At 34.8% G+C, this 12,149-nt stretch overlaps 1 protein-coding gene across 2 annotated transcripts in view; it reads left to right on the top strand.

Annotated features, from left to right (window-relative positions):
* Positions 1-12,149, top strand: part of DIAPH3 (diaphanous related formin 3) — a 257,984-nt gene that overhangs the window by 67,138 nt on the left and 178,697 nt on the right. For both annotated transcript variants that reach the window (XM_075741732.1, XM_075741731.1), the window contains 2 exons: positions 1,169-1,507; positions 2,495-2,609. In XM_075741732.1, the coding sequence (XP_075597847.1) occupies positions 1,169-1,507; positions 2,495-2,609 (454 nt within the window). The remainder of the gene's footprint in view (positions 1-1,168; positions 1,508-2,494; positions 2,610-12,149) is intronic.

The following is a 12,149-nucleotide window of genomic DNA, read 5'->3' on the forward strand; positions in this document are numbered from 1 at the left end:
TATTTCTTTTGTTATTAGATCCTAGTTGTTCAGTGTCTACTTGTTAGTGTAAACAATACATATGTTCAGAAGTTCAAAACAATAATACTCTTGTGCATTTATTTATTTGTATGTATTGATATTCAGCTATTTCCTTTTAAAAAATGAAATCCTTTGCTTACTGTATTCCCTTCTGTTTTTTAAAAATAAAATGGACTGTTTCAGCTCATAATTATCAGTTGCAAAGTTGATTAATACTATCAGCAGTATTAATCAGTATCACCAGTAGGCAAATATTGCTTTATTCTTTTGGTTTTTTTGTCAGGTACATATTTATTAACGTTTGAAGACCTATGACAGAAGTTCTTCAAATAGTAGAAATAAATGTATTTCTTTAGACTTAATGAAGTGCTAATAAGCCCATCTCAATACAATATAGATGTCCTTAATATATATAATAAGAAATCAGTGCGGTATCTTATGAATTGTTAATATAGTTTTCAAAACCGCTTAAGTACTATAAAATATTGTGTTACTACTTTTCCTATCCACGTAGTTATAATAGGGTAATGTTTCCTATTTTAACAAATACAATGGCCACTAGTTTTATATGTCTGCATTTTTAATGAAGCACTGTAAGAGACCTGTATCTTTTGGAAGGTTTTTTTAATAATGACTTTGTGCATTCAGTTCTGTAGAACGACAATGCTTCTATATTGGAAAATGTGTATTTTTCAACAGAATTATTAGTGTTGTCAGATTCTGCTGTTATGTTCCTTGGAATATTTCTCTGTAATCTCTAGGATAAGAAAGAACACTAGGGACTTGGATGTTATTTTTTTTTTAATTTGAGCTAAACTGTGGTAGTCTAGATAAAATTGCATCAAGGTACCTATCAGACACTTCTTAGATCATGATCAGTGAAATAGAAGAAATGGGATATAGTATTTCAGTTTTTCATTTCTGGTGTGCGCCCCCTAGTCTGAACGTTCGCTTCAAATATTGAGGCTTCTAATTATGAAATCAGAAGAACGTTATATTATAATATATTATAATACATATTTGATTGTCCTGTACAAGAAAAATAACACGTTCAGTTGGCTTGCTGGATTTAATCTATAAACTATGATGCTCTGGAATTTTGTCAATAAAAAAATGTAAAACTGACTAAGAATGTTTTCCTTATCAGTATGGCTCCTTGCCACCTGGTTTTCTACCATCAACACATGGAGATGCATCTGTTGTTCCACTGGAAGCTGCAGGACCACATCAAGTGCTGCCGCCTCCTCCTCCTCCACCACTGCCTTCTAACGGAGCAATCCCACCACCACCGCCTCCCCCTCCTCCTCCACCACTTCTGAATGGCTTGGGAATTCCTCTGGCTTTTGGTGGTGCTCCTCCACCACCACCTCTACCAGGCTTGCTTGGAGCACAGTGGTCTCCACCTTCGTGTACTTTGCCGTTTGGAATGAAACCTAAAAAAGAATTCAGACCTGAGGTTACCATGAAAAGACTCAACTGGTCCAAGGTAGTAGTGATTAATGGCAAACAATTGATGTAAAATCTTACATAGAGCTTAGAGTAAATAGCATTGTCAGGAGTAAGACTATATAGAGCAATTATAACATTAGTTAAAATTATGTAAGATATAAATACTTTCTGCCTTTAGTTTTCATTGTTTTCCGAAAATTACGTTTCACTGACTCATGAATCATCTGGGCAAGTATCTCTTTGCTTTCTGAGATGCCTGGAAAAGTCAGTTCTGGTTTACAATAATACACCCTTGATACTGGCATGCTTCCTGGGTCTTACTGTGCCTTATCTTTTAGCAAAGTGTTTACATTGGATCAGTCACTGCACTATACTGGTAACTGTACAGTTTCCAAACAAATGCCTTGCATCTATCTAGCCTGGACTGTGAGAAGAAGCGTTGCGGGTCTCTCCATTTGTCCTTAGGGTAAAGGTGCTTATGTAAATTTATTCGTTAAAAAAAACCCCAGAGGTTTTTTGTTTTTTTTTTTCTTCTACATTGTGACAAGATCAAGTATACCAGGACTATCAATCTACTGAGTTTTGGAAGCACTTAATTATTTAGACCAAAATAAGTCAGTAAACAGATTTTCAGAGTTTTATGAAGCAATCAAAGCTACAATCTAAAAAGTAAAGTACTTAATATCTAGTTAAACCAGCTGTGTTCAGAGAGTATTCAAAGTTTACCCAAGTTTTAAATGTAGACCAAAGATAATTTGCTACATTTAGACCTTGGATAACAGACTTTGTTGTCTGTATTGCTTTGTATTTTTAAAATAAGTTTGTCCAAAAGCACTTACTGTAAGCATTATTATCTTCAATCAGAAATATATTAACAATTCTAAAGATGAGTTACATACCAAAAGTTCAAGTATTTTACAGAGCTCTTAAGTATTTAATTTGCTTTAGACTCTACAGAACACCATCTCTACATAGTATCAGAATAATTTAATTAATAAAATTTTATTTTGTCTCTTGCTTATAGATCAGACCTCAGGAAATGACAGAATCCTGTTTTTGGGTTAAGGCAGAAGAGGACAAGTATGAGAATGCTGACATGCTTTGCAAATTGGAACTTACATTTTGTTGTCAAAAAAGGGGTAAGTAATTGATTGCTTGAACTTTCAGCTTTTAGAGAGATCTTTAAAATTCTTGAGGCTTAAATACTATATGAAAAATTTCAGAATATAACATTATTGTTCTGGTTTTTAAGAGGCAGGTGTGAAGAAAAAAAGTTTGAAAATCCTAGACTGCTTAAAAGAGTAATATTGAACTATTTTACTTAAAGGGTGACAAAAATTGTGTGACCTATAAGGAAAACCTTACCAAAAAAACCCAAGAAATGCTTCCAGATAATACAGGCTTTTATTCAGTCACATTTGAAAAAAATATTTATAAAATTTTGTCAGAATACTTTAATAAATTACTGGGACCTAATCTAGAGTCCAGAAGATGATGTGTTTACTCTCAGAATGCATATGATAATTGATGTGTTTTGATTCCATGAAGGAGGAGAGTCTTTTAATGAAACGTTCTACTTTCTGATAAACATGTGGGAACACTGATCTCCTTTGGTATTTTGCTTAGCTTCTTCAGCTTTTAAAGCCTTGTGGAAGAACAAAAGTATTTGACAATATTCCTGGCTTTAAACCTTTTCTTCCTTTCTGGAAGTCGTCTCACTAGTAGTTTAGGTTATTCTGCCCCATATGTAAAATGTCGATATTTCCACTGTTATTTCTTGAGACTTCCCCTCACCTTCCCCCTTGACTGGTATCAGAGACTTAGTACTTTGGGGCAGCCAAAGGGGTGCAATGATTAATTCCTTTTCAAATTGAAAAGGCATTATATTTTTAGTTTGTTTTACAAATTTCACTTTGATATTTTTATTTAATATAGTGGATGGCATTCTCAAGATTCTGCATTTTATTTGGTTTTATATGCTTTAGTGTGCATTATGCAATATTTTTTTTTATAACCAAGAACTTTATTCTACTTTTGTCAAAGCAGACTTCTATGCTCTAGCAGTATTTCTACTGAGTTGATTATTACAGTTTGTTACTGTTGATGCTTAATAACAATAAGAATATTGTACAATGATAAAAAGGCAAGACAACCTTACATACCGTAGACTTTTTTGCTTGAATCTATTAGAATAAGTCAAAGACATAATTGTGGTGCCTTTATAATGTTAGGAGAATTCCCAAGAATGTTCCCTGAATTAATAAGTTGGAAAGTTTAAAAGCCACTGGAGGATGTACTGTTTCCTATGTGTAATTAAACAGTAAAATTTGGGAGACAAGATGATCTTCAGGCCAAACATGTTAATGGCTCAGAAGAGGATTGTGAATCTCCACAGACAGCAAGAACATTACAGTTAACAAGATTAACATCCCTTCAAAGTTTAACTGAATGAACTGAATACATTGTTTTGACAAAACCTAATAGAGGAGAGTTGTTTGATCTACAGTTGAAAAACCAGTCAAGTATACTCTTAGACTGATGGAGGGGGGGATGGGACAACACGGACATGAACACGAAAGACACAATTAAAAGACTGTAGCCTGCAGGGGCAATTTTTTTTTTCATAGTTGGAACTTACTGCTTAATCTTTTTTTTTAAGCTTTGAAATCTCTTCCATCTCACATGGGTGATGTAAGTGTGCTATCATCTTAATTTTTCAAAGGAAGTGGAGACACTAAAGATTTTTAGAACAGCAAGTGAGTGTCTAAGGGGTAACGTGGAACTAAATTTCATCTTTGTTCAAGTGAGTGTTTTACTGAAATTTGCATGAATGCTTAAACACATAAGTAGGCATCTCAGTGTCTCTTGTTAACAGCACGAATTCTAGTACAAAGGTCAGCAGAGTAACTGCTTTTTTTCTTATGACATTCTTCTTTGTAGCTTACACGTAACATTGATTATAACAAAACTTGCCGAAGAAATTGGAGACATCCAGTTTTCTTCACTTCTCAGTCTTGAAGAGATTTAACACCATGCTTTTTAAAGTAGAATCAGCAAGCTATTCACTAGACTCAATTTGGGAACAGTCCTTGACTATTTGTAAAGCTTTGTCTCTAAAACCAGAAAGACAAGAAGCTGAAAATGATTCTATAGCCAAATGACGGCATGCAAAGAATGAGCTGGTTTCCACTCTGTTGAAGGGTCTGCTTATGCACTCTTTTCATTGAAGTCATTGTGTGAGAAGAGGTATCTAGTTGTGGAAGCAGGGACCAGAATGTTCAATGATGCTTTAAGTGAATTTTATTCTGATTAAGTAAAATCAGATTGAAGTACTCAAATGTTCAGTTGCTGCCTTTTGCCAGCTGATGTGCCAAAAGTATTTCAGTGTTGATCCAGAAGAGGAAGTCTTATGTGTATGTAAATAATCCATAGAGGAGTTTCTACTAGAAAAAGGAATACAGAACAGTATAGAATAGATTTGAAGCTTTAGCAGATGTTTGTACAGAAGTTATAAATTATGTTGATTCTGAATGGGTATTGAATCAATTGAAATAACTGAAGATGTTATGGAGGTATGAAAGAAACATTACTGCAAGAATACAAAAGTAAAAGAGGGTCTAGCTTCAGAGTGTAGGAAAAATAGTGAGTAGTAACATGGAGCAAAGACTATACATGGAAGAAAAAAAAGAATCACTCTTGTTGAGGATATCTGGAGATGTCAGAGATATGTTCTTGAATCATGGAATTATTTAGTTTGGAAGGGACTTCTGGAGGTCATTCGGTCAAATCACCTTTGTAAAAGGAGCGTCAGCCTAGTTCATGTTGCTTGAGGCTTTGTCCAGCTGAGTTTGAGTTATCCCTAAAGATTGATATGTATGGATGGACAACCTGTTCCTGTGTTTGTGAGCATTGTGGTGAAATTTTTTTCATAACATTTTCTTGGAATATCTCCTGTCTCAACTTGTGTCTGTTGCCTGTTCCTCATTGTGCACCTCCAGGAAGAATCTAATTCCCTCTTATTTGTAGCCGTCTGTTAGGTAGTTTGAGACGGCAGTAAGAGTTCCCTTGCCCTTTATTCTTCTCAGGACTGAGAGCTCTCCAGCCTTTCTGTCTGTGTCTTCTGTTTCAGCCCTCTAATGATCTTGATGGTTTTCCATTGTAGTCATTCTAGTATATCTATATTTTTTTTTTTTGAAGTGGGGAGCCCCAATCTGAAAAAGTACTCCAGTACTCCAGTAAATTTTTTTAATTCCTATATAGCTGTTTTGTCACTTCTCAGAAATTGAACCGTTTTGTGAAAGCAACATTTTTTAATAAAAATTAAAACTTTGAGCTGAAACAATAAGAAGTATCAAACCATGAAATGCTGATGGTATTCTTGTAGCAACTTACTGAAAATGAAATGTAATTTATTTATTGACTCAGAATTTATTCTTATCTCAGAATAAATTTGTAATCTTGAAATGTAAGATTACATATATATATATATATGAAAGAAGTAGGCATGGGCATAATGGAAAACCAACTCCTTTGTCATAAAACCATATTATTTTACTGCTTCACAGGGAATGTGGGAGGAGAATATTAGTACAGAATCTGGAAATACAAATCAATGTGTGGATGGAATATTTTCAGTGTGAATACTTGAGAAAAGGTTTGATTGTGACTGAAAAGTGTACATACATTTAAAATACTTGCAAGAAAACATGAGAGTTTATTGTGAGATGCCCCAAGACAAACAAACAGAAGATTCTGGAACCCTCAAATCATTAGCTTTGTGACAGCAGCAGAAAGAATAAAAGTGAGGAGTGAAATCACTATCTTAGACATCAGTGTAGAAGTAAGGTATGCTCCACAGTGTTCTCCCTGGCTGGGAAGGGGAGGAGGGAATTAAAAAAAAAAAAAAAAAGTTATTGAGAAGTTCTGAAAAAAAGATGATGATTGTAAATGGTTTGCATGAATGATCTTTGGTTTTCTGATAACTTTTTAAAGGCAAAAAGAAGGATTGGTATAAAGGATAGTTAGAGCCTTGAAAGAGAATGAAATAATAAGTATTAAGTGTTTAAAATTTATCAGGATTATACTCATGGGTGCTGATCAGTGAAGAAAATCTGTGAAAAGCCTTTTTGGCAACAATGGTATCAAAGGAATCTCTTACTGTAGTTCTTTGAAAACATTAAACTGAACATATGACAAAGTTAACTGGTATGTGAAATACTGAGCAGCAGAGCTGGAGCAAACCTTTTATGTTCTTTTATACTATCTTAAGCCTAAAAGATAAAATGAACAAACAAAAATGCTTGTTATCAAATGATCAATGCTTTATGATAGGTGTGTTGGAAGCCTGATGGAAGGAGAATAATCACTGGTGTATGATGTTAATATGCTGCCAACTTTGCCGGAATGATTAGACATACAGGCAGAGGAGTGTCACTTTGCATAAAAGACAGCATGAAGTGTAGCAGCATGAAAATCTCGTGGCGGGAAAAGAAGCCTACCGTGCGAAACTTTGTGAATGGAAATTCCTTCTAATAATATAATATTGTACTGTATTAATAGCTCTCTGATCAGTTGATGTTGGTGATGAGAAAATGTTAAGTGAGATTAGAGAAGCTGCAAATTTTGTGGCAATGAAGTGGGAGATTCAACTACCCGCATATCGGTTGAATCGATTCCTTATCAGGATGTTATGAGAAGATAAAAGCTTTGCATGTAACAAATGACTGTCTACGATATTCTTGTAACCAATGTGAAAAGAAACTGTTCTGGAAATGGGCTTGAGTCATGCACAAGACCTAGGAGGTCAGAGGAGGAGAGAATGATCACTGTCTTAATGTTGTACTAGGAGAGAACAATCCAAGTAAATCTATTATACAGGTGTTCAACTTCAGGACAGGGAACTGAATGAGAGAGACAGATGGTCAAGCAAGCAAGATACCCATGCCTACTAGCAACCCGGAGGCTATTCTGAAAATGCCATCTTAAAGATTTGAGTAGACTTTGTATTGTAATTCAGAAAAGGCCCAACTAAAGCCGTGGGGTAAAAAATGTGTGTTACTCGATAGGAAAGTTAAAGACGGTATCACAAGGAAAAGGGTAGTATTAAAAATGTGGAAGGCCTGCCCAAATGAAGATAACAGGAAAACTCATTAAATGTAGCTGGATAAATGTAAACAGGACATTCTTCACATACTCTTTCAGAATTCTGAATTTCCTGCAAAGGATCCTCCAGCTGATATTGAGAAGTGTACTTAATTTTTTGAAAATGAAGTTAGCTAGGGACCACTTGGTGATGACTTCAAAAGTTCAGCAGGTTCAAAGAACATTAGACAAATTCAGGGGTAATAGGTCCAAAAGAAATAGGAAAGGATCTATTGGTAGGAAGAGGAGCTTCCTCTTTTGGGAAGTGAGGAGAATGGATTATAAATAGTGATAGGGCTGGCATAGTGTCTTCTTAAGTAACATCTCCTACTGTAGCTCTTAGAGAGAGTGCTTGGCTAGAGGGATCACTGTTCAGACCCAGTAGGACATTTATTAGGTTCTTAATCACGGATGTAAGAGTGCCTGTTTGCTTGGAGTAGCTTCAAGCTACTATGTTTAAGACTTACACTGCTGAAATACGTTAAGTTTTTATATTCAAATGCTTGGTCTTGTCACTTATAGAAGGGAGAAAAGTAATGAAACTCCTATAAGAAATGTACTTAGTTTGTGGGGATACTTTGAAGAGTGCTGGTGTGGAGAAGATAAATCAATAGGTTGGTGGAAGTCTGAAAATAAGTGTAATGTAGAGAGACTGTAGTAGTTACATCTTAATGTGGGCTATGCGTTCAGGATAACTCGAGACAACCAGCTCCGTGTTGCTTAAAATCATTCTTCAAGTACTTGAAGTCGTTTACCAAAGGTGATTCCAAGACTTAGGAGGTTGTATGGAATGTACTAAGAAAGCAACCTCTAACAAAAAAGAAATCTTTCAAAGCATTTAAATGCAAAATGATAATTTGTTTCATGTTTGCAAAATATAAGAAAGGTAGTAGTTTTCTGAAATACATGCTTTATAATTAGTGTGCTGGGTTTATAAATATCCTGTTAATAAGTTGATTTAGCTTGATCCAACTGTCCACTGAATGTTTGGTGAGGTTTTTTTGGGTTTTTTTGTTGGGTTTTTTAACATAACTGTTATGTTTAAAGTGTTAAAGTCCAAATGAGGATTAGAAATTGCAAATCAAATAGATGAGAAACCACTCCTAAATTCTTCATTATTTTAACAATATGCAGATAACTGCAGTTAATGGGAAATGGCATGGAAAATTAGAAATTTACTCTTCGTTCTTTTCTAGATATCAAAGGGAACAGATCTAGTAAAGTCAAGAGAGAAAGATTGCATGATCTCTCTCTCTTTTAATATCAACTGGGACAGATTTTCATCCTAATCTTATTGGAGATGGCAGTGCCTGATCCCATCACACCAGAGCTCCTGCCAGACTTGATTATTCAGAAATAAATCGCTTCTGTGGGAATGCTATCTCTGTTGGCACTTGTCTTGAAAAGGTCAATATAGTTTCCTCTATTTTTTTTTTTTTCTTTTTTTCCTCTCCTGTAAGAAAAACCATCAAGGCCTAAACTGTTATGGTGCCACCCAAGTCTCAAACATTTTAAACCAGAAAAGAGAGTAAATGCGAACAAGAAGGTCAAATCAGCAATATAAATTAGTTTAGTGCTGTATTTGATGTGCCACAGCCTACCCAGCATAAGGAACAGAACTTGTGGTTGGCTACCTGAAGGATTAGGTGGAGCCCAGTGTCCTCATACTTTCCTCCTCTAGAGGAGGATTTACACAGAAGTTGCTACAAACTGTGCTGCTTATAGAATCTTATTATTACAAACCTGTTAAGACTACCAATAATACAGTCTAGTGTCTTCTGCTAATAATATAGCACTGAGTAACTCAACTTACCTTTTAATGTTATCATTATGGGCTGTGTACTAATGGAAGTAAAGCCTGCTATATAAGTTTGGCTGCCTTTCAGTATCACCGTAACTACCCTTTAAACTAAAATTATTCTGAAAGTTTTTTGTGTATAAAATAGGGGGAAAAAAGTTTCTTTCTGAAGAGCGCAGGAGTAAGTTATAGGCATTTACGAGGGACAGAAACTAATCACTCTTATAAAGCACTGAAATGTCAATGGTATCTTGCAATTTTAATATGTCATCTTTCCATCGAGCAAAGAGATGGTATATTCACTCTTGCATCACTGGTAACTTTATCAGTTGTTTCTGTTCTAAACAGATAGAATGATCTCTGCTCTTATTTAGATATCTGTATCAAATATATTTGTTATGTACAGATTGATATATAAGAATCCATGAATTAATATATACTTGTGATGAGTTGACATTGGCTGGCAGCCAGATGCCCACCCAGCCACTCTCTTATAAAATGGAAAAGCCTGTGCATCAAGTCAAAGACAGGGAGATCACTTACCTGTTATTGGCACAGGCAAAGCTGACTCAATTTGGGAAAATTAATTAAATTTCATTTATTTTAATTTTTTTTAATGTCCTACCACGAATAGGAGAAACCTTCAGTTGTTAAGACTGTTAAATGTACGTAAGGAAGTGAGCTGTGAAAACTCCTAAAACATGAATTTCATACTGAGATAACCCCAGAAATATGTGGCAAACAAAAAATGGAAAACCTGAAGAGGACATTAACATACTAATGGTTGGAATAATCTAACAATAGCATTTATTTTGTAGTTTGTTTCTTTTTTGGAGCTATAAATTGTGGCTTCTTTTTCCCTTTAATCTCTTTCTATGACAATTTCTTAGGATGAATTCTTCTTTCATCAGTACCCTAATCTGAGTGCATCAGAATCATCAGTAACATCAGATCAGTATTCTGGCAGGACTGTAGAAAACAGGCAATCTGTCAGTAGATGTTACAAATAATTTTAGAAAAACTTTTGTTGCTAGAAAGGTTACTTTGACTTATATTTGCAGTTAGGAAATGCTTTGTCAGACAGTGAAAGGATACTTTTGAAGAGTTTGTTACAGCACTTGTGAGTAACTACCTAAGCAAAGTATAAATTTTACCTTAATTTTAATTTATTTTAACTTAGGGTTTTTTTTTTTTTTTGCTTTATGGCAGGGTTGCAGTATGTGTTATTATTAAGTGATTGGTTCTTACCTTCTACACACAGAGTATTTATTATTTCCTGTCAGCTTCAAAACAGATCAAGTGTTTTTCTTTCTCCTCAGTGAAGTGCCTTGAAGGAGTAGTTCCTGTAATTCACCTTTACCTTTTTTTTTCATAGCTGATTTCTACCCAAAATGCAATATTAGTCTGCAGTCAACTCATGTTTGATGAAAATATGATGGTATATTCAGGCTAACAAAAGCACTCCACTCCCATTTCACAACACTGTGGTAGGAAAAGCCTTCGAGGGCTTAATGTTTTAGAAGCAACAGGAGTGTTCCTTTATTGATTTCTAGTAGAGAATGTTTTTACAATGTGAGTAAGTAAAATCTTAGAGAAGATACATGAAGATAATATCTATCCAGAGAGAGGAAACAAGTCAGCTCAGTATCCCAAGTCCTAAACCATAAATACCAATGGAATGGAAAAACAGGTTTGGAATGCAAGTTAGAGCAGATCATCACAGTGCCCCTCCTGAATCTAACAATTTTGTTTATTTAATAGAAAATATTCACTTTAACAACTTGTATATTTGTCCCTATATTAGCAAGGGTCTTGTAAGAATTAATTTGCTAGTGTTTGTATCACACACAAGGTATAAAACACTGTACACCTACTTCACACCTATTTTCATGGGTTTTATCTCCTTTTTAGTTTTGTTACGTGTTTATGCACTAGATGCTTTTGATGAATTTCTAATCTGATGTTACAAGTGTTTATATCTGACTGAAAGTAACACTATATTTGAGTTCAAGAAAATCTTCATTACAACAGTGCTTTTATTGTAGTGTTTTTTCATTGTGAGCTGAGAAAAATAATTTAATTGCAAGAAAAGAAATGTTTAACAAATCTTATTTGGCAAGCCTTCAAAGTCACTGTTGATGAAAATTATTAGCATTTAAATATACATGAGCATTACTTTTCGTCCTTTAGAAAATCTACCATTTAGTTTTTCAGTGAATGGCTTGATTCAGAGAAAATTCATTTCAAGGACAATTCATTTTTTAAAAACAAAACAAAAAATCAAACAAGGAGATTATATGTTAATGGAGCAGTGACTTACAATTAGGCAGCTGTTAGACAGTACTTGGGTAGACACTGGTATGCTGTGCAGAATATGGTAGTATATTTGGCAGAGCCTTTGGTTCTGTTTGTATTTGATCTGGTTCTGCTGGAACAATATTTTAATTTATTCATATGCAAAAAGTGGTTATAGTCATCTTCTTTCCTTACCCACCGAGATTACGTATTTCTCTTTACCTACCAGCTTCGTGTAAATATGATCTGACGTTATCTGATACAAAACTTCTTTTCTTAATTAAAGTGGGGTCTTGTGTTGGGTTTGCGTGGCAAGGTTTTGGTAGCGGGGGGGGGGCTACAGAGGCAGCTTCTGTGAGAAGCTGCTAGAAGCTTCCCCTAGGTCCGATAGAGCTAATGCCAACCGGCTCCAAGATGGATAAATCGCTGTCTAATGCCAAGCCCA

The sequence above is a fragment of the Balearica regulorum genome, chromosome 1 (assembly GCF_011004875.1).
Source record: "Balearica regulorum gibbericeps isolate bBalReg1 chromosome 1, bBalReg1.pri, whole genome shotgun sequence".
Lineage (NCBI taxonomy): Eukaryota > Metazoa > Chordata > Aves > Gruiformes > Gruidae > Balearica > Balearica regulorum.